General features: G+C 38.6%; 1 protein-coding gene across 1 annotated transcript in view; it reads left to right on the forward strand.

Moving 5' to 3' along the window:
* The first annotated feature begins 5,514 nt into the window (after positions 1-5,514).
* The window catches only part of LOC128740679 (protein obstructor-E), a 42,980-nt gene continuing 20,569 nt past the window's right edge, over positions 5,515-27,925 (forward strand). The window contains exon 1 of the mRNA XM_053836244.1: positions 5,515-5,776. Coding sequence (XP_053692219.1) covers positions 5,728-5,776 — 49 coding nt within the window. The 5' untranslated portion in view covers positions 5,515-5,727. The remainder of the gene's footprint in view (positions 5,777-27,925) is intronic.

Consider the following 27,925-nt stretch of genomic DNA (forward strand, 5'->3'; position numbering starts at 1 on the left):
ACACACACACACACACACACACACACACACACACACACACACACACACACACACACACACACACACACACACACACACACACACACACACACACACACACACAGAAAATGCTTAGTTTTCGAAACTGAGTCAAATGATATATGACATTCGGCCCGCAGGACCTTCTTTCGATTTCCGGTTTTCCAAGTGATTTCTATCCACCTTTTCGCGCGCTTAATGGCGGCTAGAAGGTACAGCTTTCGGTAATGTTTATTTGCTTTTGGGAACTCCGCTCACGTATGCTTGAAAGTTCTACAACAACAATTAAGGCTGAAAATATCACCTTGTCGTGAATAAAGTTTCCAAAGGCATGCTAACGAAAGTTGTACCCACTAGCCGCCATTACGCACGCGAAAAGGTCGACACCTTTATACTATATGTTTATATAGTAGAAAGGCAAAAAAGTGTACATTTTGGAAGAGGTTTTCTGGTATATTAAATAGAGACTTAACGGTTCAGTTTGCATGAAAATTGCTATCAATCAATAATATTGAGTCTTAACCTTAAGGTACCCGTCTTTACCGCCCTTCCCCAATGTATACAGTTTAGTTCATGTTACACGTAAAATATGGTTAAGAACGTGCAATGGGTGTCAATTGGGCGAACAATTAACAAAAGATTTTTCATTAATTCAACTTTGCACTTTTAAAGACTTCCTCCGCTATATGAATAGATAGGAGCAATTGCTAAAGGACAAATTCTCCGGGTAAATCTATTCCGCCTTCTATGATGACCAGAGCTGCCATAAACACAGATATTTCCGGAGTGATTCGCGATAAGGGCGCAACTAGCAAAGTGTAAACAATGAGGAATATCACTGTGATAATTTGCCAGTACATTCTCTAGTAATAATTTAAATAAAAGTTACAAAAATCAAGTTTAAAGACATACATAGGTGTAGAATAAATCAATCTTATAATTTCACAACAATACTGCATGGAATTTGTGCATTCAAGCTCAAAATCTAAGTTTTATAGTTGAACCCCTTGGAATGCTCCTCAAAGCATTTTGACAATGAGATTCGCCCAGCCCTGTTTCGCCTTGTTTTGATTTTTTTATTTAGTTTCGCCTGTTTACAATGCGCTTGTGTTTTGAAAACAACGCAATTTCGCTCTTTACTATCGCCTGTTTACAAAACGATTTGCAAATAAGCCTGTAACAATGAAAGGGGCTAAACTGCAAATTGTCTTTTGTTTTGATTAAGGTGAAATTAGCAGTCATCGATTCTGCCAATTTCAAAAGCAGTTTTTTTGTTTGAAACAAAAATTCTTTTCAAGAAAATATATTCGCTGTGTTCAGATTGGCAAGAAGAATGCAGTATTTACATTTTAGCAAACAGAACCCCGCTTTTGGGCCTAAAACTGCTTCCGAAATTGAGCTCTCCGACGAAAAGTTAATGACTGCTAATTTCCCGTTAAACACTTCTATCGCCCATTACAAAAAACTTGTTTTAAATAATTCTAACGATTAAAACAGAAGAAATGATTCTTGCCAAGGATATTATCAGTCTTTTTAAGGCTGATGGTGTAATAAAACGATTTGTTTACAATTGGCTAGTTGAGCCCCAATCGCGAATCACTCCGGATTTGTGCATGAATAAATTTGGGACCCTACCGTTTTCTCCGGAGTATTTCATTTTCTCGGTCTAGTCTGTTAAATACATAAATAGTTACACAGAAAACCTGTGGGATCACCCCGCAAATGATAGCTTAGGGTGTCACAACAAAAATTTTATATGGCGTCAACATACGGCTGACTCGATTTAGGAGTCGCACATTTGAGTTTTATGAAAAAATGGCATTTTTTAGGACTAAATTCAAAAACCTGATTTAATCCACCTAGTGGTGAAAGGAACCTTTGTTATACCGTCTTACTTGCAATTTGAAATAGAAATCGACACGTTTGGTTTACATGAAATTTTTGGAAATTGAATAAGTTTACAAAATTTAAAACAAATAGAAGCACTTATAAATTTTGATGGTTTCTTTTCTCATGAAATTGCTGAGTAAGTTGTTACTAATGAGGGTAAGTGCAAGTAAAAGTAAGTTGTAGGATGAAATATTATTCTTTAACATATACATTGCGTAGTAAAGGTCTAGTTAATAGGTTTTTGAACTATGCATAATTTCCTGTAACGCCATTCTATTTGATTCACAACAATAAAGTTTTCTTGAATAAATTTCATCAATTTTTATGAACCTTCGGTTACTCACGTTGTTGTATTTTGTACACCATATGTAGGTTTTTGAATGCCATATTGTTATATAGTAACAAATCGTATATTACGTATATACTAACATATATTCTTCAATAAACTTGTTATGAGCAAAATGTCAGAATTATTCAATGCATTATTACTTTAAATTGTTAGGAAAATAGATTAGCATAAACCGACATCACAGAAACGAAGCAAGTAGCATGTGAGGTGTACCGCAATTGGCCCCAACTGGAATTTTCTTTCGTTTCTTCATATGGAAAAATGGTGTCTGTGTGCAGCAAAACTACCAGCCAATGTAAAATGTTTTAAATGTATCCGTCTGTTGGTAGTCGAGTAATTCGGGGTCAAAATCAGGGTATTTTTTATAATCAAAGTTCTACAGTTCGTAAACAAGGAAACATAGAGGTATACTATGTTCAGCAAAGTTGTGTATTTTTATTATTTATACAACTTTGTAATACATGAAAAAGTCATACAACAATTACAAAAAGAGCTAAAATGGAACAACTGATTTTTCAAATTCATATACAATAAATAAGATCTCTTCGTTGAAGAGATAGAAGGTTACTGTCTTCAGCAAAATTTCTTGTAATAATATGCTCTAAAACTTTGCAGAACACATCAATGTGTTATATTGAAACTGAAGGAAAATAATTTTTTTATTTCACTTTTAGGGGGATTAATTAAAATTTAAATTCTACCAGGCGATAGAGCTTTCAATTTCAAGAAACTCTTCCAAAGGTTCGATAAACTTAAAACTAAGTTTTCCTAGTCAAAACTCTAGTGCGCACGTACATTTGGTTTTGGGCTATTGTGCGCGCGAGTAACTGTGTTATAAAAGTTGGCGCGAGTGTTCGAGGGTTAATATCTTTTGACCGGCAAAACCAATTCTTATGAAATTTTGCATATATATTCGTAGTGTGAAAACCTCTCGTTTGATATTAAAATAATTAAAATTAGGTTATTTTTCTTGGTTAAAATCATTATAAATTATTGTTAATTTTGGTGTGGTGTATTGAATTACTCATAACTTTCAAATTAACCATCCAATCAAAAAACCATTCAATAGTGATCTATCCGGCTATATTACCTGCCAAATGAAACTAATAGCACGTAAATCGGTTTGGCCATCTCTGAGAAACAGGCGATCATTTGAACCTTGTCGAAACTGGTTTTTTAAGCATTACTTTTAAACCACTTGTTTGTTTTCAATAAAAATTGGCGTGAAGTTTAGCAATAGTAAGAGCTTTTATTTGGTACTAAGATCGATGAAATCGGTTATGTGGTTCCGGAGAAAATCGTGTCACGTAATTTTCACATTTTTGCTTATAACTTTCAAACTAAAAGTCAGACCACGAAACCATTTAATAGTGATATACTAGGTAAAAATACCTTTTAAATAAAAGTTATAGCAGACGAATCGGTTCAGCCATCTCCGAGAAATAGGCGATTGAAAATTGAAGCGCACACACATACACACATACACACACACACACACTCAGACATTGCTCATTCGTCGAACCTGATCGATTGGTATATGTGACACGGCCCTCCGGGCCTCAGATCGATTTCGTGTTTTTCGACCAATTCCTAAACCTTTGTTATATTGTATAACAAAGGTAAAATGTTAAAGTAGATGAAACAAGGGTGAAAATGAATGCAACTATTAGTCAAAATCGGCATCATAGCACACCAATCGAAAAAGAAAACAACGTGATGTTCCCGAGTGAAGATTTTTTTCAGATCAATCCGTCAAAATTATTTTGGTAGTGACGAGTTCATTCACTACACTGAGGCAAATTTCCGTATACGCTTTATGTGTGAAACTACATAATTTTTTGCAATTTGATCTGACAAACAACATTTATGTGTGAGGCACGTAAATATCATTTCTATGCCATAAATGCCGCCATAACTTTGATAGTGAAAAAAGAGTCAAGTACCTGGTCCTAAAAAATGCGATTTTTCCATAAAACTCAAATGTGCTCTCTTTAAAACCTTTAAACTCATATGTGCAGTTCTTTAAAACCGTTATAATACTAAATGGCCCATTCTTCAGAAGGGGTTTATATTTATAAGTAAGGTTGTACACTCTGGTAACCTGATTGCGCTTTGCTTAAAGCAGCAATAAAATCGATTATGCTTTTCGTTCCTTAGCAGACACTGGCATAATTTACTGAAGCTGTAAAGCTATAAGCTTTCTGAGGCAAAAATAATGTTGTTGTGGTTCTGTGGTTTGCGGTGCTGTCGGTAGTTCTTACGAAAATATGTCAAACGAGCCGATTCCCGATTATGTCAGCTTTTTTTAGGGAAAAGGAAGATTTCGCTTGTTTCCGATAGGTATCGGGTATAGTATTTATCGTGCGCTTTTTCGTACATTCGTATAATGCGCGAAGCATTTTTTAAAATACAATAATTCGTGCGAATATAAGTTTGTGAATACATATAACTTTGTTTACATATACGAAACATTGAGGACTGATTTTACGAATCTACTTCGTGGTAGTAAACAACAAAAGAATTTGTAAAACAAACGTACTTATAGTGCTTTATTTTTTGTGTAAGAACAGGAATCCTGATAAATATCAGGATGTATTAGTAAATTGATATAATTTTGTTATATAGCCTCTTCATCGGGTAGCCGGTGGTTTTAATAGTTGTAGAATGGTTCTCATCAGCAACGAGTAAATTAGTCTTCCCAGTTTGGTATTGTGTGTCTGTCAGTCAATATTGATCTTTCTCGAAATTAACGATATTCAATTATGACACTGTCAGTCTAATAATCTATTAGCAAAGCAAAGTTTCGGTGCTACATCCCGTTTTTGCAACATGAGCGTCTGCTGCTTTTATACGACAAGTCTGTTGTTAGAAATTCATAACTGTTAGTGTACAGAACCATTTCAGAGCTAATGACGATCCTATTGATTCTAACTATCTCTCCCAATCAAGATTCGAACACACGACGAAGGTTCGTTACACGAGTGTACCTCGAAGCGAACTGGGAGATTAGTCTATTAGACATTTACTTATTTTCGTCAACGTCAACGAGTGCGATTGGTTTCTTTAAGCCGACAGCATAAAACCCGAGTGGATTGATAGGTGAAAAAACGAAACAGAAGAAATATTAAAAAGGTGAATTGTTGAAAACTGGTCAAGAGACTTTGGATACGGTTTTATTCGTAACCAGACATCGAACATCGCGGTAGTCGATTTTGTGCCGCCCGAGCGTTTTCAGTAGTAGCAACTCGTTAGCTGTGCTCGTATCGTTACGGTCGTCATAGTCTTGGTAATGACTGTTGTATCGTTGGTCTGTAAAGCACTTAGTTAAATTTTCGCGCACATTAGTGATCCGAAAGGCGGGCAAATACGGTGGTGCAAACAACAGTGAGACAGTTTTTGGACCTATTAGTAAACTATAGCAAGAGCACGATTTATGATAAAATCAAAATTCAATTAGCATTCGTAATAAGATGAAACATATTATTGGCCTAACGGTTTATTTAGGACTAACAACGTATTGTAAGTATTTATTGTCATAAGAAATCCATTTAAATCTTTCAACTTTACAAATCAGTGTAGTCAATCATAATGTATAACTTAAAAGGGCACAAGATAATATGAATATTTATGCACTGTCAATATTTAATAATTAATATTTGCTGTTGTTGCATTGTATTTCCATACTAATTAGTAAACGTAATCTCTCTCTAGCTACCACCCCACAAAGCTTCATCTATTTTTAAATGTCAGCGTGCCCTATCAAGCAAATATGTGTTGAACTACACACCTTTTTCACACGTCAGCCGAAGTTATGTTTCGTTAAGCTGCAAACATTATATACCTATGTAGACAATTGATTGGCAATCGCTCCAATCCAATCCGCATTTACTGTACTTTTCTAGAATGGAGGTATGTAAGCACCATAGATTTCGGTTGCCACATGTGCGACACAATGAAACAAAAAAAAACAGGTTTGCCGCTTGCCTTTCGTTTAAGTCTTTCAAAATAAATAACAGGTATTTCAGCCCAACAGCATGAATCATAGTAATATTTTGCACTCTAGATATCTGTAGATGCAAGTTTCTTGGCCATTTCTTAGACCGAATTTTTTTTATATTTAAGCTCAACTGATAAAATAGCTGGTACATTCCAACTATCATCAAAGTTTTATCATCTGTCATTGATTCAGTGAATAAAATTATCAAAAAAAAAAGGTTTTCTTTATTAGATTCAAAATATAATAATAGGTGCAGTATATACTCCCAAACATTATTTAAGCTATAGGCTATAAAAGTCAAAAAATCATCAAAAGAAACAAAACAGCACGAGCATGATTTTTTAATCTGGTATAGTTTAATTTTTTTTTTTGTGGCGAATATTGTTTCCATCTATACCGAGTGCAAAATCATTTCTGTATTGCAGCAATCTTTTTTTCTCTGTGATTGACGAACATGTGATTTTAGCAAACTGGGTCGTTGGCGTATAGACTTTTGAAGTGATTGTACAACCTTGCCATGCAAGAAAAACTCATACGAAACTCAATATCTAGTGACCAGCTTGATCACCTATGAATAAATGAGGAGTAACATAATGTATGTTTCTGGTTCACCGTCAGTGCTGAAATTTTTGAATTTTTCCTACCAAAAATGCTCTATACAAAATTCTGTATCCAGCAAAAATATAGCAATAAGCCTAACTTAGAAAATTATCAAAATTATTGACAATTGGTGATATCTGCAAACTGAAACCACAATATCTGAACCGCATTAATTATATTAATTATTAATGTTAATGATACGCCTGACTAACAGGATACATAGTTCTCATGTTGTGGTTTAAACATGTTTATTTTACAAACTTGCTATATTTTCTTAGTAAGTGGGTATTATTTAACAAATATCTAAAAAATAAATGCGAAACTATATTATGAAAGATTATACCCGGGCGCCAAACCCGTTTTAAAGTAACTTGTACGTAGGCTTTCGTTAAATTTCATGTTTGTATCAAAAGATGTGCTTTCTCGTTGAAATAATGCGTCATGTCAGTTAGCCGAATTTCGTATTCAACTATAAAACCTTCAACTATACGACCTGCAATTCTGTGCATTGAGAAAACAGTATTTCTGAATTGTTACGTTAAAATCCATAGCAGAAGAGAACAGTTCAGAGCACGTTAATCAGCTGCATATTTTGTCTTTGTTGAAATGGGTCATATTTACCAACCGACAAGGTTTGCCCAATTCAGCACTGTAATGACAGATAACAGATAAAATATTTCGGAACTTACATTTTTTAGAGAAGCAAATTTTCATGTTCTAGAGATTAGGTACTAGTTCTTCTAGTTGGTTCTAGTTGGTCGTATAGAAATTTCACTGCGTCATATACGAGATTTTCATCCGTCTATCCTGGACCTACTGCAATTGTTTACAAAAATGTATGCATGTATTCGTTGAGCCGCGTACTCGACCTATTTAGCTTTCACAAAAAAAGTGGAACTAGTTTGAATCACAGCTCAAAATTTAGAGTACCATTACTCCGAGTCAGTAGATTCAAAACAGTTTAGAAAACCAAGAGCACCTTTATTTTACAATTTTTTAGTCTATTTATAACTTTTGAGTGAGAACTATACTATAGATAACAAGAAGCCACTACCATCGGAAAGATCCTGAAATAAAGAGAAAATTATTATATGTAGCTTGAAACTCACTCAAAACGCAATTCCCTTCATGGGTATGCCTTAGGTATGGTTTGGTCGAATCAGTATAGAAAGTTTAAGAAATTTGCAATAAAAACATAGAAAGTACTGATTTTTGAAGCAGTTTTTCCCATTACTGATCCAGATAAAATTCAAATGCTACTTTTAATGAGACGACAATAAAATAAAACGTGTGCAATAAACTTACTTGTTTCCATCACGACTGTTCCACACTCATTTTGTCAGTATTTTATTCAATACAATGTTTACGATTTGGTTTTATCGATACCCTTCTTGTGATTCAGTATTGGAGCTATCATCACAACTTTACGATTGCTCTTTTCATGTTTTATGGCATAGTGATCTCACTGTCAATAGTTTTAAATTGTTGGAAAGGTTGTTTTAGTGTTGTTTCTAGGTGCTAGGTGAATTACTTCCCATTTCTTTTTACCTTTGTTATACTATATATAACAAAGGTTTAGAAATTGGTCGAAAAACATGAAATTGATCCGAGGCCCGCAGGGCCGAATCACATATGGATCATTCCATCATAAACGTACACAAGGTTTGGATTCGACCATCATGCATGCGTAATTTTAACTGAATTGTTAGCGAAAGTATGTTTAAACTCGTCTACCTGAAACTTCCGGACATTTTCAAGGCAAAATAATGCATTTTAATGAAAAAGATGCCTTTTGAACATAGAATCAGCATAAAAAATATTGATGTTGTGGATACTTTTGCATATCTATACCTATAAAGAAGGATTTCTGTCTGTCTGTCTGTCTGTCTGTCTGTCTGTCTGTCTGTCTGTCTGTCTGTCCTGTGTTCCTTATAGAATCAAAAACTACTGAACCAATCGGCGTGAAAATTTGCATGTAGAGGTTTTTGGGGCCAGGAAAGGTTTTAGTGATGGTTAGAGACCCCTCCCCTCACTAAGAGGGGGGGCTCCCATACAAATGAAACACAAGTTTCTGCATAACTCGAGAACTAATCAAGCAAATAGAACCAAATTTGGCATGTGGGTGTTTTCGGTGACAAGAATTTATTCTAGGGTAATTTGAGACCCTTCCCCTCTTTATAAGGGGAATTATAACTCCTCTCCCCTTTAAGAGGGGGGGTTTCCATACAAATTTCCTCATAACTCGAGAACTAATCAAGCAAATAGAACCAAATTTGGCATGTGGGTGCTTTCGGTGACAAGAATTTATTCTATGGTAAATTGAGACCCCTTCCTCTTTATAAGGGGAATTGTAACTCCTCTCCCCTTTAAGAGGGGGGGCTTCCATACAAATTTCCTCATAACTCGAGAACTAATCAAGCAAATGGAACCAAATTTGGCATGTGAAGGTTTTCGAGGGCAAGAAAATTTTCTACGGTAAATTAGGACCCCTCCCCACTCTAAGAGGGGGGGCTCCTGTACAAATGAAATACAAATTTCCTCCTAACTCGAGAACTAATCAAGCAAATAGAACAACATTTGGCATGTGGGTGTTTTTTTTGGTGACAAGAATTTATTCTATGGTGAATTGAGACCCCTCCCCTCTTTATAAGAGGAATTATAACTCCTCTCCCCTTTAAGAGGGGGGGCTTCCATACAAATTTCCTCATAACTCGAGAACTAATCAAGCAAATGCAACCAAATTTGGCATGTGAAGGTTTTCGAGAGCAAGAAAATTTTCTATGGTGAATTAGGACCCCTCCCCACTTTAAGAGGAGGGGCTCCTGTACAAATGAAATACAAATTTCCTCATAACTCGAGAACTAATCAAGCGAATTGAACCAAATTTGGCATATGTGTGTTTTTGGAGACAATTTTTTTTTCAATGATGAATTGGGACTCCTCCCCACTTTAGGAGGGGGGGTCCTATACAAACGAAATACAAATTTCCTCATAACTCGAGAACTAATCCAGCAAATGGAACCAAATTTGGCGTGTAGGTGTTTTTGGAGGCAAAAATATTTTCTACGGTGAATTAGGATCCTTCCACACTTCAAGAGGGGGGGCTTCTACACAAATGAAATACAAATTTCCTCATAATTCGAGAACTAATCAAGCAAATGGAACCATATTTGGCATGTGGGTGTTTTTGGAGGCAACCATTTTTCCCATTATGAATTAGGACTTCTTACCTTTTTAGGAGGGGGGGGGCTCCCATTCAAACGAAACACAAATTTGCTCATAACTTTAGAACTAATCAAGCAAATGGAACCAAATTTAGCATGTAGGAGATTTTTGAGTCTTGAATTTATTTTATGATAGTTAGAGACCTCTCACCCCTGTGGTAGGGGGATATGGACTCTCATACAAATAAAACAGAAATTTTTGCGAAACTCAAAAACTAATCGAACTCGAGAAATTCGAGACTCTTCCATAAAACATTAGTCAATACAAGACCACAAAAACTATCTATAGTAACACTAGATCATTCAGGACGAGCCGGTCGCGAGTGTTGCCGGTGACCCGCCGTCGGAAGCGCCGCCCACTGGGGGGCTTGCAAAACTCGAGATAGTGACAAAGATCATCCGAGATTCATGATTTATGTACAACACAGGTTAATTTGTGGCAATACGAAGTTTGTCGGGTCAGCTAGTATTTAAATAAAAGTAACAAATTCGTTCAAATTTTTAAAGTTTTATTATTTGAGTGTGCTAGTGTTTTGAGCGATATAATGCATTGTTATGGAGACTAGTGTGGTATTTCACTCTCGTGATTATTCGAAAGTTCGAAGTAATTTCGAAACTTGAAAATGGCTTTATTAACAGTTTATTGCACTATGGAAAAAGCTAATCTAAAAACGAACGAAATTCACAAATGGTCTGCCAACTGATGAAATATAAGTGATCTCATGTAAAATTTTCCGGCGAATCCTCTTTCCTAATTGCCATCGGAAAGTATCAAGTTTCAAGGGTGTTTTGAGATATTCGCATATTTCATTTTAAATTGCAAAAAATGTATGATGTTGACAAATTAGATAAAAACAGATAACATCATTCAATTGCGCGACCAAAAATCCATAGAAAAAGTATATTACCATGTCTTCACATCTAACTGATTCATATTTGAACCCGAAAAATGACTTTTTTTTGAAAATCTGTAAAAAAAAGAAGTAGTGCCACTGCTAGGAGGGGGATTGATCAATCGGCATAATATCTTGAAAAATTGGTTATGAGCTCGGAATGAACAATTATGCCAGCTTTTGTTAAAATCGCTGGTGGTCGGATCCAATTTTTGTGTACGTTTGAGATGGAATGACCCATATACCAATAGATAGAGCTCGATGAACTGAGCAATGGGTGTGTGTGTGTGTGTGTGTGTGTGTGTGTGTGTGTGTGTGTGTGTGTGTGTGTGTGTGTGTGTGTGTGTGTGTGTGTGTGTGTGTGTGTGTGTGTGTGTGTGTGTGTGAGTGCAGCTCATTTTCTATCGCCGGTTTGCCGATTTCTCGGGAATGGCTGAACCGATTCGTCCGCTATTACTTTTGTTTGAAAGGTATTATTGTCAAGTATACCACTATTGAATTGTTACGTGGTCCGATGTTTAGTTTAAAAGTTATAAGCAAAATTGTGAAAACTATGTTACACGATTTTCTCCGGACCCATACAACCGATTTCAATGATTTTAGTATCAAATGAAAGCTCTCACTATCATAAAAAACCCGATTTAATCCACCTAGTGGTGAAAGAAACCTTTGTTATACGGTCTTACTTGCTATTTGAGATAGAAATCGACACGTCTTCGGAACATAATTCATCTATTGGTTAACGTTACGTAGTTCGTTGGTTTTCATAAAATTGTTGGAAATTGAATAAGTGTTCACAATTTGAACAAAATAGCAGCACTTATAAATTTTGATAGATCCTTTTTTCAAGAAATTACTGAGTAAGGGTAAGTTGGTTGTTACTAATTTGAGTAAGTGCAAGTAAAAGCAAGTTGTAAGAGGAAATATTATTATTTAACATATACATTGCCTAGTATAGGTCTAGTTTGTAGGTTTTAGAACTATGCATAAATTCCTGTAATGCCATTATTTTTGATTGACATTAATAAAGTTTTCTTAAATAGATTTCATCAATTTTTATTAACCTTTGGTTACTCACGCTGTTGTGTTTTGTACAACACGTGTAGGTTTTTGAATGCCATATTGTTATAAAGTTACAAATCGCTGTTTAACTAACGTATATTCTTCAATTAACTTGTTATGAGGAAAATGTCATAATTATTCAATGCATTAATGCTTTAAATTGTTGGGAAAAATAGCATAAACTGACATCACAGAAACGAAGCAATCAGCATGTGAAGTGTACCGCAATTGATCCTAACTGGAATTTTCTCTCGTTTCTTCTTATGGAAAAATGGTGTCTGTATGCAGCAAAACTATCAGCAAATGTAAAATGTTTAAAATTTATCTGTTGGTAGTCGAGTAATTTGGAGTCAAAATTAAGGTATTTTTTATAATAAAAGTTCTACAGTACCTAAACAAACAAACATAGAGGTACACTATATTCAGCAAAGTGGTGTATTTTTACTATTTGTACAATTTTATAATACATGAAGTCATGAAGTCATACAACAATTACAAAAAGAGCTAAAATATAAAATACTGATTTTACAAATTCATAAACAATAAATAAGATTTTCTATCTTCGCTGAATAGATAGAAGGTTACTGTGTTCAACAAAATTTCTTGTAATAATATGTTTCTGGCTGGTAAACGGCTGAATAATGCGTACCGTCGGTGCCTTGTGCACGTGTAGGCATAAAATAGACCCTACAGTGGTTCATAGCCTCTTATTCAGCAACTCCTATTCCTACCGCCTCGTGGTACCAGCCGGGATACGAGCAACTTTGGTGGAGATCGGGTAACCAACCCCGGTGGAAGCCAAGGTCGTATGCTGACAGGAAAGGAGGGCTCTTTCGAGCTTCGTTGGCCCTCCGGCGAAACAGGGGGTTGGTGTAGCAGGCTTTGCAAGCCGTCACCACGAAAAATATTAAAGCATGGAACGAAGAACAAATATATTCTTACTGGAACAATCGGAATAGACCCACGCGACGAAAAAGGACTATGGATTGGAAACTCGGGACGTGGAACTGCCGATCTCTCAACTTCCAAGGGAGCACTCGAGTGCTCTCCGACGTATTGAAGAGCCGCAAGTTCGACGTCGTAGCGCTGCAGGAGGTGTGCTGGAAGAGCTCAACGGTACGTACGTTCAGAGATGGACATACCATCTACCAGAGCTGCGGCAACACACACGAGCTGGGTACAGCTTTCATAGTGATGGGCGAGATGCGGAAACGGGTGATTGGGTGGTGGCCAATCAATCCTCGAATGTGCAGGTTGAGAATCAAGGGCCGATTCTTCAACATAAGCATCATCAACGTGCACAGCCCTCACCTCAGAAGTACCGATGACGACAAGGATGAATTCTACGCGCAGTTGGAGAGTGAATACGACCGCTGCCCAAAACAATCGGTTTAGCCATCTCTAAGAAACAGGCGATAATTATTACCTTGTCAAAACAGGTTTTTAAGCATAACTTTTAAACTACTCGTTTGTTTTCAATAAAATTTATCCGAAAAATTTAGCCTTAACAAGAGCTTTAATTCGATACTAAGATCGTTGAAATCGGTCGATTGGTTCCGGAGAAAATCGTGTCACGTAATTTTCACATTTTTGCTTATAACTTTCAAACGAAAAGTCGGACCATGAAACAATTCAATAGTGATGTACTAGGCAATAATACCTTTCAAACAAAAGTAATAGCGAACAAATCCGTTCAGCCATCTTCGAGAAACAGGCGATAGAAAAGTTGCGCCCCGCACATACATACACACATACACACACACACACACACACACACACACACACACACACACACACACACACACACACACACACACACACACACACACACACACACACACACACACACACACACACACACACACACACACACACACACACACACACACACACACACACACACACACACACACACACACACACACACACACACACACACACACACACACACACACACACACACACACACACACACACACACAGACATTGCTCAGTTCGTCGAACCCTGTCGATTGGTATATGTGGCTCGGCCCTCCGGGCCTCGGATCAATTTCGTGTTTTTCGACCAATTCCTAAACCTTTGTTATAGTTTAACAAAGGTAAAACTTCAAGAAGTTTTATTGAAAACAAACAAGTAGTTTAAAAAACAAGCAGTTTAAAAGTTACGCTTAAAAAACGTGTTTAGACAAGGTACTAATTATCGCCTGTTTCTCAGAGATGGCCGAACCGATTTATGTGCTATTAGTCTCATTTTGTCTATTGTCAATTGAATTGTTTTTGGATTGGACGTTAATTTGAAAGTTATGATCAATCGTGTACAACACATTAAAATTTACAATATTTTATAAAGATTTCATTCAAGATAATTTATCTAGTCTAAATTATTTTAGCATCAAATTAGGGGTTTTAATGCTGGAAATAAATCTGCAAAATTTCATAAGAATTGATTTTGCCGGTCAAAAGACCCTCCAACATTCGCACCAACTTTTGTAACACGATTATTCGCACGCACAATGGCCTAAAACCAAAAAAAACATCCGCACTAGAGTTTTGACTGGGAAAACTTGGTTTTAAGTTTATGGAACCTTTGAAAGAGTTTGTTGAAATTGAAAGGCCTACCGTCTGGTAAAATCCAAACTTTGATTAATCCCCCTAAAAGTGAAATAAAAATATTATTTTTCTTCAGTTTCAATATAACACATTGATATGTTTTAGAGCATATTATTACAAGAAATTTTGCAGCAGAAAAAGGTAGAAAAACCCTATTTCTTATAGACATGTGAATCATTAAAATTAGTTTATCTATTTTAGCTCTATTTGTAATTGTTGTACAACTTTTTCATGTATTACAACGTTGTACAAACAGTGAAAATACACAATTTTGCTAGATATAGTATACCTCTATGATTACTTATTTAGGAACTGTTAAACATTTAATATGAAAAATACCCTAATTTTGACTCCGAATTACTCGACAACGAGCAGACGGGTACGTTTTAAACATTTTACATTTTCCCATATATTAAAATGCAATGCACATTGATAAACGGCATCTAGGCATAAAAGTGATGCAAATTAAAATTACTCTCAAGCTTTTATTATTTCTAGTTTTTACTAACTAAAGTAATTTTAGGTTTAAAAAAATAGATTAGATTCTCTCCTAGGAGAACTTAGGCTCCTCTCCTTCCTAGTTCCGCCAATGATTAACTGCTGATAATTTTGCTGCATACAGATACCATTTTTTCATATGAAGAAATGAGAAAAAAAAAGAAAATTTGACCAAACCTCGGGATTTTAGTCATGACCTTGAAATGCGGTCAGGCATATATTAATATTTTTTTGAAACGATGCACAGTGGGGCGACTCCATACAAATGCTGGCCAAGCAAAAAAATCTCTTTAAATCAAGGATAATATGTGGTTCTTAAGTAATTTTGGGGTGCTGAGCTCGAATTTCAGGTTTATTTTGCATTAGAACGTATATTTATTGTGCTGGAGAGAATTTTCAACTATTTTTCAAGTATTTTTTTAGTATAATGACGTATAAGAAATGAGGGTCATTTGGAAAATTATTGCAAATGGATTTTTATAGGATAAAAAATTATATAAAACAATACAAAGCAAATATGAGCTTTAATAATCAACACAAAATCTATATAAGTTAATATTCATCAAAAATCAAAACTTTTCCCCTTATAAGTTTTCTTACTCTTCTTTATCTCCATCTTCTTTTTCTTCTTCTGCTTCTTCTTCTTCTTCTTCTTCTCCTTCTGCAGAATCACTCGTTTCACGTTTCGTCTTCAATAGTAATACATATAGCGTTCTCAGAAAGATTTTTCTAATTACATTTTTCCGTTTCGAAGAAGCTATAAGCTTTATCCGGAGAAATAAGAAGACGAATAATTCTATCACGATTTGAATTTTCACACTCATTTTTGCATGTAAAATATTGTCTTGTATTTTTATCACTATTTTTAGCATAAGGCAATAACCTTATTTCGTGAGGGTCAATACCGGTGTAGTGGCTAGCATTCACGCCTCTCACACTGAGGACCGTGGTTCAATTCCCAATCCCGCAGAAGTCACGAATGACCCGAGTTGTTGAAGTGACTATAATTAAACAAAAAAAACTTATTTTTGTGCTTCTTCTGTCATTCCTCCTATCAGCAATATGGTTGTCTAGATTCATTTATGACCGCGAATTCAAATTCTTTGCATTGCAGTGGACGTATTATATGACGACTATACCCTGACATAAAGGTTTTTGATATACAAACAATAAGTTCCGAATTTTTCTGAAATAATGTGTTCAAGAACTTGCTATAAAAAAATTTCTCAACCTTTTAATTAATTTCAAATCTATACCCGTGATTCCAGAACTCAGTCATTACTATCGCTGTATCCTCCAGATTTCCTCCAACCTCTAAAATCTAGTCAATATGCAATATGGACCATACATTCGAAGCAGCTTATCCAACCATGTAAAGGAGATATCCCATAATTAAGATATCCTACGTTTACTTTGAGTGTTTGCATTTTGTCTATATTGTTGCATTCTGATATAGTAGCCTTACAAGCGTAACAACTGTGCTCTGCGCTACTCTGCGCTAAATGAGACTATATCCATTTGAAAGTTTATATTTTACGCTATCTTTTACCGGTAGTGTTAATAGTGGCGAACCTTGGCTTCAAAACTTTAAAGCGTGTTTTACGCGAAAATATGGCACTTTTTTAATGAAAATTAAAATTGTTGCATACTATGATAAAATTACTGCATACTCAATTAATGGGTTTTATTCAGCACTATTTTTTGAAGAACTTTTCCTTAGACACCGTTGAAATCCGAGCTACCATTAGACCTCTAGCATGTTTTGAAATATTGGGTTATTTTTCAAAAAAAACGCTAAAACATGCTGAGATAGCATACTTTCAAGATTCATAGAAAATTCAAATTTTGTCGTATTGATCTAAAATTTTGGATTTGAACACTTCAATAGTATAGAATCACAGGAAAAATACAACGGAGAGTCGAAATGAACTTTCATTTTTTGGCTGCTGGCCAGCGATTCCCCACTGTGCGATGGTTCTACAATTAATGAAGGAACGGTAAGGGAAAGTAATGAAGAAGGATGTTTTGGGAATGGAAGGGAAAGAGTGGAAAGAAAGGGGGAACTTTTAAACGAAACATCGTACCGTGAAACAATTTAACCCTTTAATGCGCATTGTTGCTTTAAAACAACATAGTGAAAAACATCCCCAGAGTAAATTATATTTACAGCTTTTAGATAAGTAAGTTTTCTTTATAAATGAATTTTTCCAGCGTGCGCATTTAAGGGTTAATAGTGATATACTAGGCAATAATACTTTTCAAATGAGACTAATAACGCATCGGTTCAGCCATGTCAGAGAAACAGGCGATAGAAAATGAGCTGCACACATACACACACACTCTCTCTAAATTCGAAATTCTGCTGTATATAACTTTTCGTCAATAAACACTCTGAAGAATTTCCGTACGCCGTTGGGAGATCTGTTATATGTTCCTCGCAGATTCACTGTCCAGGAATATGACCGAAGGCCGTTGTCTTTCCGTTGTTCGTTGACATGCTGCAAGAACTGATTAGGGAGCGATTACGGAGTGGTCCAGCTCTATATTTCGAAAATTTCCTGAGAGCAGCCTTCCTCTCGGATTTCAGACGTCGTAATATAGCGTTTACCCCAGGTATCTGCTACTGAACGGACATGGTTATTCTTTTTGGAATATTGGATAATTGTAGTTCAGAATATTGGAAAAAATTATAACTGTATATTGTCCTTGTCCAAAACTGCATACCAGTTAATGGTAGTCAGGATGCCTTAGATTTCGCTGGAATCTCCGCGGGCGAAATCGTAGTAGACGGCCGGTGGTGTGATTGTCACGTCATGACGTATTTGTTGAGGAATAGTTGCCAGCAAAGCTGGATGAAGTAGAACATCCTTAATATAATATTGCTAGAAATTTACGTTGACACTCATTATCCTATTTACACAACCCAATCTCTAACCAAAAAGTAATCGACACAACTTTTCAAACAAAAATCTAAAGTTTTACTATACACGTCTGCCATTTTTATTCGTAGATTTTGAATTTAAGACTTTTAATTGCGTTTTTAAAATCTGCCACTTTAAAGCTGTAAACTGTAAAAGAAATAATAAAATTTAACAAAAATTCCATTTTTGAAACCAAAAACACATTTGAGTGTATGTAATTTAAGCCAAGAAATATATAATTTAATAAACATTGTCCGCGATTTTGGGTCGACCATTTTGAAGCTTACATAACTGATATTTAGTTTGAAATCAATATCCCAAAAAACTTGGAATCTAATCATCTTGGAATTTTGGCTAAGAATCTGGAATTTCCGACCATAGTGCGTCGCCAAGGTGGATGCCGAAGATTCCGATCCGAATTAGCTTAAATATTTGTACTAATGTTGGCTTAGGTAGGTTGCCTTACTAGGGCCCCGCTATGGAGTCTCTTGATGGGGTTGTCATCTTATAGAACCAAGACAACATAATGCCTCCTTCCCTGTTGGTATCCGACCTTAGATTTCACCGGGGTTGGTTACTCGATCTCCGCTAAGGTTGGTCGTATTCCGACTGGTACCAGTTAGGGAGGTAGGCATAGAAGATGCTGGATAAGAGACTAAGGATCACTATGGGTAGAGATGCTTTACGGGTTTCACCGAAACCGGTATTACCGGGCTATTTTCCAATACCGAATTACCGGTTTCTCCACGATCAAAAACCGGTATTTTCGGTATTATTTGCAAGATCAAATAACAACTCAAGAAGCCTGAATCACTGGTAAAACTTTTAAAATATAGGGCAAACTTAATTTCCTGATTGAATGATATAAAAGCAAAGCCTAGGTGCTACATTCCGTTATCGAAACTTGACCTGTTTTTTATACGACAGACTTCGCAGCCAGCTGTTAGAGTGCAGGACAATTGCAGGACCAGTTGTTACGATCCTATTGACTCTAACAACCTCTCCCAATCGAGATTCGAACATACGACGACTGGCTTATTAGGCCAGCGTCATACCTCGGAGCAAACTGGGATTGAATGATATACAAACACAAAATCTACAAAATCAACAAACTAAATCAATTATGTAATTCTTTCAAAGGGAAACCCCGAAAACCTCACCGCTGTCAGCATAGAGCCGGAGTGTGCTTTTCAAGCAGTCGGCTTCATTCAACTCGGTTCACTTCATGGGTCACTCGTCGCCATTTTCGTAGGCGCCTCAGAAGTCATAAGTCGCTTTTGATCTGGTCGAGCCACCGATCATGCTCGCCGATCCCACCGGGTACCAGTGAGGTTGTTGAAGAGAATTACTTTTGTCGCACGCACTGTCATTCGGCATCCTTACGACATGTCGGACCAACCGTTGCCTACTGACATGTAGCGTAGCCGAACGATAGCGGTCTTTCAAAGAAGTGCATGTAGCTCGTGATTCAAAAAACATTTCCGCCAATCGCCGTTTTCAGTTTGTACTCCGCCAAATATCATCCGCAACATCTTCCGGACTAACACGACAAGGGCACGTATTTCCACTGTGAGCGACGTCACAACTTCAAGTTCGTAAAGTAACGGGTTAAATAAGAGTTTTGTACATTGTCAGCTTCGTACGGCATATGTTTCTCGATCGTAGCGTTTTGCGAAGGGCGAAGTAGGTTCGATTTCCTGCTTAAATGCGCCAATTAATCCAATTAATTAAGAATATTGCGCAACAAAAGAAATGTGCGATATACAGTGAAGTTGTTCAGAAAATCTTTAGTGAAAATCAACGGAGTACTCTATAGAGAAATGTCAGAACACACCACGGAAGAGGAATTCGTTCGTTTGCTATTACAAACTGGAATATAAATAACGTTTTGATTAGTTAGAATAGCCTGTTGGCAGGGCTGAGCCAATTCTACGAGCTCTAAATACGCTTTACCTAAACGATGAGGAATTTATGAAGAAAGAAGAAAGCATCAAAGTACTAGAACCGGTCTTGACTGCTGTCGAATTGCTGTACCTACAGGAAAAATTGCAAAAATTAACCGCACTGTTCGTGATTTAATATCAAACGACTTTGAAATATTCCTAAAGGCATCAAGGATATTTCGATAATAAAATTCTGCAAGGTTTTATTAAAAGTCAGTGGAATAAATATAGAAACCGAGCAAATAGAAGAACCAAATCAACTGAACTTTCAATATTAATTTATCTTAAATGTCAGTATCTAAGCCGCTTATTGAAGGTTCTTGAACAAGGGTTTTCGTATACCACATATTTAATTAACCACTGGGAATTGTACTTCCTTTTTCCGTGGCAGCCGAATTAAGATTCTCTGCCTCCGGAAGTTTTTTCATTAAGATTTGTTCTCGTTTAAAAGATGACATGATAACTTCTCTTTGCATTCTTAAATATTATTTTTTCAATTGAACCTATCAGTTAAGTATGCCGAAAGGAATTGATTACCATTGATTATGGAAAGATTTTCTTCAAATCATATAATTTTGAAATGTAGCTTCAAGTATTAACTTTTACCGGTTTTATCGGTATTGCATTTATATCAATACCGAAAAACTGGTTTTCGAAATACCCCCCGGTATTGGCATCTCTAACTATGGGGTCTGTTTTACATTACTTAGGTTGTTCAGCCACTGCCACAGATGTTCTACCAACAATAGCTATGTCATCAGCAAACGAATAAATTAGATTGGTTGATGATTGTGTCCGCGTGTTGATATCCGCTCAGTTTATAACGCCCTGTAGTATTATGCTGAATATCATTATAAGAAATCATTGATCGACAAAGTCCCCTTTGGGATCCGGATGAACACGGCAATCCACCCGAAATATGCACACAACACTGCTTACCGTTCAGCGTAGCTCTTATCACTTTGATCAGCTTTACGGAACAGCCGTTCTCATCCACGTTTTTGCATAGTTTTTTGCGGTTGATGATATCATACGCAGCTTTGAAATTAATGGAAAAATTGTGCGTGTAAATTCTGTATTCGGGGGCTTTTTGGACGACACCCACAGTCTGAATATTTAGTCTTTCTCTGATCATCCTTCAACGAAGCCGGCTCCTTTTTTCACTATTGGTGACAGTCGGCGAAAAATGATCGCATCGAACGTTCAACAACCCAACGCCTTTGTATGGAATCTATAGCTATAAAAATGGATTTCTGTCTGTCGGTATGTTTCTTATTTTTGGGGCCGGGGAAGGTTCTTCTGATAGAGGGGGGGGGTGTCTCCCATACAAATAAAACACAAATTTCTGCATAACTAGAGAACTAATCAAGCAAATGGAACCCATTTTGGCATGTGAGTGTTTTTGGAAACTAGATTTTTTTCAACGGTGAATTGAGACCCCTCTCCTTTTTAGAAAGAGAACTATGACTCCTCACCCCTTTAAGAGGGGGGGGGGCTTCCATACAAAGGAAATAAAAATTTCCTTTTATCTCGAGAACCAGTCAAGCAAATGAAACCAAATTTGGCATGTGGGGATTTCAGGAAGCAAGAATTTTTTTATGAATTAGGACCCCTCCCCTGTTTAGAAGAGGGGGTTCCCATACAAATGAAATACAAATTTCCTCATAACTTGAGAACTAATCAAGCAAATGGAACTAAATTTGACATGTGGGTGTTATAGAAGGCAGACATTTTTTCTATGGTGAATTATGACCCCCTCCCGCGAAATGGTATTCGGCGAAATGTTATATAATCGTGCGAATATTGCTATCCGCTTTCTGGTTAAGCAATTAGGGGAGTTGTTTTTTTCTTTGCTGGGAGGAAAAATTGCAAATTTGTATATTAAACTACCCATCCCAAGTAACCAATAAGCATTAACATAAGCAGCAATAGACCAAACCTCGTGTTTTTAGTCTTGACCTTAAAATGCGGTCAAGCCTAAATTAATATTTTTTGAAACGGTGGTTCTACAATTGATGAAGGGACGGAAGGGGAAAGTACTGAAAAATATTTGAATGGAGGGAAAAGAGTGGAAAGGTGAGAGGGGGGGGTTATTGGTATCTACGCTTAACAAGTTGTCGTTGTGACTCCGACCTTTTGTCCAATGCTGGAAGGTGCATGGGTCGAACCAAGCTATAATCTGAGATTATAACCGGATTCGAACTCACAACACCCGCCAGGGCATGTGGCTCGCTGGTACTTGTACCTTTGAACCATTCTATTACCTATTAGATTCTATTAGACTATTAGATAACCAGTGCTTTTAACTATAAGAAGCATTTTGGCACTGACAATAGGCGCTATCGGGATAATATAGATTTGATTCTAATAAGTTTCGAATTCACGACTATTTGCTTATCAAAGCATTCTCGGTAACTTTGCGGCTACAGAACCCCGGCTTATCTTGCATTCTGATCAACATCGTTCTTGAGAAGGTGATTCGACTAACGTGCATCAAAACAAGAGACGCGATTTTCAGCAAGGGTGGCCAACTTCTAGGATTTGCAGATCACTTTGATATCATAGCCATGAACTTTGCGACGGTGGAGGCAATCTACGCCATACTGAAAGCGGAGTCTTGGAGGATTCGGCTAAAAATAAATGCATCGAAGACTAAATACATGAAAGAAAGAGGCTCAAAGGAAACAAAGCTCGCCTTCCACGGACGGTTACCTTTGATAACGACGAACTAGAAGTGGTAGATGAGCTCGTGTACTTGGGATCGCTGGTGACCGTGGACAACAACATTAGAAAGGAGATCCAGCGGTGCATTCAAGCGAGAAATCGGGCCTACTTTGCCCTTCGCAAAACATCACAATCAAGAAGCATACGCCGCCGTACGAAGCTCACAATGTACCAAATCCTTATGAGCCGGCAGTTCTATGTGCATTTGAAGCCGTGACGCTGCTCGGAGTACATAGGCTCCATTGCTGTGTTCGAGGAAAGGTGATGCGGACGATATTTGGCAGAGTTAAGACTGAAAACGGAGAGTGGCGGAGGCGTGTGGATCATGAGCTATAGACACTGCTTCGAGAGATTCCCATCGTACATCTTGCGAAAGTCGGTAGGCTACGGTGGGCCGGACACGCCGTAAGGATGTCGGACGACAGTACGATAAAACCAGTTCTCTTAAACAACCCCACCGGCACTAGGAACAGAGGAACAGACCAAGTCGAAAGTGGGATAGTAAATGGTTGAATAATGCGCTCCAGAACCACCATGAGGTTCCACAGCCTCTGATTCAGCAACTCCTATCTCTACCTTCTCGTGGTACCATCCGGGATACGTTCCTTAGTGGAAATCAGACAACCGGACAACCGGAAACTAGGGTCGTATGCGGACAGAGAAGGGAGCACTCATGCGAAGGCTGAAGTGTAAACTCTCCGCCTGCATCACCGTTCTCTTGACTCCCAGGAACGAAAACATAGGGTCCACAGCCCCTAAAGCAGATGGTTGTAATAGCTGTTATCCACGGCTATTATGTAAAAATTTGAATGGATAAAACCCTAAACCAAGGTGTGACGCGACCCGTGCCGAGGGATGAGTGGTGGAGGGGGTTCTATAAATTCTCTCGCCGCAACGGAGCCTGTGGAGTACCAGGGCGCCCTCCACAGCAATTTGCCTTTGCTGCGTCAAGCCGGTCACTGATGCAGTGGACGATTTTCTTACCGTGCAAGCTCTCTGCCGAAAAAAAACAAAGAAATAAATGAGGTGGAGCGTGTAGTGATGTCCGATTACTTCTCGATTAATCGAACTAATCGATTATCCGCTAAAATAATCGATTAATTTTTAATCGATTGCTTTATGTTCCGATTATTAGATAATCGATTAACTGGCCGATCGATTATGCCGGATTATTTAAAATTTTATTCTTTGACAAGTTCTAACAAATTTAATTATTACAGTGGCAGGCGCTTACCTTCTAAATTTACCACACGCAATCAGCCAGTTCGTTGGTTTCGAGATACGATGCTGATCTAAGAAATCTCAGCCAGGCAGTGCTCCTAAATACAGTCAGTAGGATTGTTGCAATAGCCCCGTAACTGTCTTGTACTCTAATATCTGGCTGTGAAGTCTGTCGATAAAGATGGGTCGAATCTTAGAAAGGATGTTTAACCCCAAGGCTTTGCTTTTAATCATCCAGTTTACACGCAGTAGGCCGGTTTAAATACCACGATGAAGCCTAAAAACCAAACTAAACTTTATCTAGATACTAACTGTGCCAAAAGATAATTCGAAAATTTGTCAGTATGTCAGACACGGAATTTTGTAAGAAATTTTTAGAAAACTGGGTAATACCCTTCGTCTTTTTCTATACGAAAACCAAAAAATGCGGTCTCCTCGATTTCTATGTAACTAACCTAAGTCTGACTGCACATTTCAAAACACTCGTGGACAGTACTACGGGACGCAAAACTATTTTTTGGTGTCGGGGATTGTAACAAGGTTACAAAATAAATAAGGTAACAAACCCTATTGCCCAATCCCACACACCACCGTCACTAAAAGCCTGTTCGTGTTACCTGCCGTTATCCCCCAAAAAGGTTAGGGTACCGCGACAGTAAACAAACCCTGCTAATGCCCGCCAGATGGAACCTGGCGAAACTAGCCGAAGCTGAATCGTCGGTCCCGTCGTAAAATCTTGTGCTTGACAGGCAAATCAGTCTGGGGAATGAGCGATTTTAAAGATAACCACCTAAGAGACGACATGCAAGATTGGAAAGGGCTAGAAGTTAGAAGACGCAAAGTGATACATGAGAAGACGAAAAGCGAAGTAAACTAGTATTCGGAAAAGATACAATAAGTAGAAGTAAAGTGGAAAAAACACGGGTAGAAAATATAGGCGCTAAAGCGAGGTTAGATTACCTAGTCGAACGAAGCAAAAGACCACCAGCACCCTCCTTCAAACGGAGGTCTTCCCTTAGATCTTGAGAGCGCGACCGTCGTCAGTCGGCCTCAACACGTGTCGACCACGAGTGCGTGATCCAATTCTCCGAGCAACACGCCGAGTGAGCAGGCAGTTGCTACCATCCGTGGCCCTATACACCATCGATCGTAGAAACCGATCGCCGAAGAGCCAACCGTATGCTATACCCACCACATAACCAATTGTTACTGTCCGGATTCATCACCGTTCGTACCGGCTACCGGATGTCGGACCCGGTCGAACTAAAACATTCGATTCACCATTTGCCACCCACCACGTATTTGGTACGGGCTATCTATAAGCGGTCTACGCAACCGCTAGTCTAGCACAGTCACCTGTTCATCGGAACATCAGAGACCCTTCGTGGACAAGAAGCAGCAGGCCGTAAGAAAAACTGAAGAAAACTAACCACTAGATTAAGCGAAACGTGTAAATGAAGATCAGTTAACCCTCGAAATGGTGTTTGCTACGATATGTGTCCTCGGAAAGTGTGAGTCCCCGAATGTGCCCCCCCAGATCGGTTCGCGAGTTAGCCTCCGGTAGGTTAGTGTAGGATGCCTAGGGGACACTGCACTAGCCGATGGTTGCTCATGTCCCCCTGTTGAGTCGACCGAACGGATTCAACCGATGTTAGGTTAGTCGGCATTTCGTTCGTAAGTTTATAGTTGAGCGTTTGATGGACCTGCCCTGAGGTATTCTAGCCGGACCGGGATTGTATCGCAAAACACGCTCCTTTACGGCAAGTTAATCCTTGCCTGGCGCTTAAGTGAAGGTTGTCACTGCTCCCTGCCCCAAAACCCATCCCGCCCCGTTACAGGACGTAAAGGTTATAACCAATCGATTATTTCGATTAATCGATTATGCAGCGCCGATTAATCGATGTCGATTATTGACCGCCTAAAAAGTAATCGATTGTTAACTAATCGATTAACTGAAAAAATCGGACATCACTGGGAGCGTGGAGAGGAGAGTAGAGGAGGAGCAGGACTTGAACGATGCGCTAGCAGAGGTTCAATCCTGATCGTCGTCTATCCTCAACCCGCCGACTCGTTGCGAGTTGACAAACGAAGATGTGGCTCCAACTCTCTACTCGAGATTCACTCTGCCTCATCTCTGACTGTGAGCTGGAGCGAGGGCAGAAACAAAAGGAGAGCAAAACAGTTATGGCCAGTAGGATGGCTGTACAATCGCTCGAACATACACATATAGATATACATATTTCTGTCTGTCTGTCTGTCTGTCTGTCTGTCTGTCTGTCTGTCTGTCTGTCTGTCTGTCTGTCTGTCTGTCTGTCTGTCTGTCTGTCTGTCTGTCTGTCTGTCTGTCTGTCTGTCTGTCTGTCTGTCTGTCTGTCTGTCTGTCTGTCTGTCTGTCTGTCTGTCTGTCTGTCTGTCTGTCTGTCTGTCTGTCTGTCTGTCTGTCTGTCTGTCTGTCTGTCTGTCTGTCTGTCTGTCTGTCTGTCTGTCTGTCTGTCTGTCTGTCTGTCTGTCTGTCTGTCTGTCTGTCTGTCTGTCTGTCTGTCTGTCTGTCTGTCTGTCTGTCTGTCTGTCTGTCTGTCTGTCTGTCTGTCTGTCTGTCTGTCTGTCTGTCTGTCTGTCTGTCTGTCTGTCTGTCTGTCTGTCTGTCTGTCTGTCTGTCTGTCTGTCTGTCTGTCTGTCTGTCTGTCTGTCTGTCTGTCTGTCTGTCTGTCTGTCTGTCTGTCTGTCTGTCTGTCTGTCTGTCTGTCTGTCTGTCTGTCTGTCTGTCTGTCTGTCTGTCTGTCTGTCTGTCTGTCTGTCTGTCTGTCTGTCTGTCTGTCTGTCTGTCTGTCTGTCTGTCTGTCTGTCTGTCTGTCTGTCTGTCTGTCTGTCTGTCTGTCTGTCTGTCTGTCTGTCTGTCTGTCTGTCTGTCTGTCTGTCTGTCTGTCTGTCTGTCTGTCTGTCTGTCTGTCTGTCTGTCTGTCTGTCTGTCTGTCTGTCTGTCTGTCTGTCTGTCTGTCTGTCTGTCTGTCTGTCTGTCTGTCTGTCTGTCTGTCTGTCTGTCTGTCTGTCTGTCTGTCTGTCTGTCTGTCTGTCTGTCTGTCTGTCTGTCTGTCTGTCTGTCTGTCTGTCTGTCTGTCTGTCTGTCTGTCTGTCTGTCTGTCTGTCTGTCTGTCTGTCTGTCTGTCTGTCTGTCTGTCTGTCTGTCTGTCTGTCTGTCTGTCTGTCTGTCTGTCTGTCTGTCTGTCTGTCTGTCTGTCTGTCTGTCTGTCTGTCTGTCTGTCTGTCTGTCTGTCTGTCTGTCTGTCTGTCTGTCTGTCTGTCTGTCTGTCTGTCTGTCTGTCTGTCTGTCTGTCTGTCTGTCTGTCTGTCTGTCTGTCTGTCTGTCTGTCTGTCTGTCTGTCTGTCTGTCTGTCTGTCTGTCTGTCTGTCTGTCTGTCTGTCTGTCTGTCTGTCTGTCTGTCTGTCTGTCTGTCTGTCTGTCTGTCTGTCTGTCTGTCTGTCTGTCTGTCTGTCTGTCTGTCTGTCTGTCTGTCTGTCTGTCTGTCTGTCTGTCTGTCTGTCTGTCTGTCTGTCTGTCTGTCTGTCTGTCTGTCTGTCTGTCTGTCTGTCTGTCTGTCTGTCTGTCTGTCTGTCTGTCTGTCTGTCTGTCTGTCTGTCTGTCTGTCTGTCTGTCTGTCTGTCTGTCTGTCTGTCTGTCTGTCTGTCTGTCTGTCTGTCTGTCTGTCTGTCTGTCTGTCTGTCTGTCTGTCTGTCTGTCTGTCTGTCTGTCTGTCTGTCTGTCTGTCTGTCTGTCTGTCTGTCTGTCTGTCTGTCTGTCTGTCTGTCTGTCTGTCTGTCTGTCTGTCTGTCTGTCTGTCTGTCTGTCTGTCTGTCTGTCTGTCTGTCTGTCTGTCTGTCTGTCTGTCTGTCTGTCTGTCTGTCTGTCTGTCTGTCTGTCTGTCTGTCTGTCTGTCTGTCTGTCTGTCTGTCTGTCTGTCTGTCTGTCTGTCTGTC

This window comes from Sabethes cyaneus, chromosome 1 (assembly GCF_943734655.1).
Source record: "Sabethes cyaneus chromosome 1, idSabCyanKW18_F2, whole genome shotgun sequence".
Taxonomy (NCBI): Eukaryota; Metazoa; Arthropoda; class Insecta; order Diptera; family Culicidae; genus Sabethes; species Sabethes cyaneus.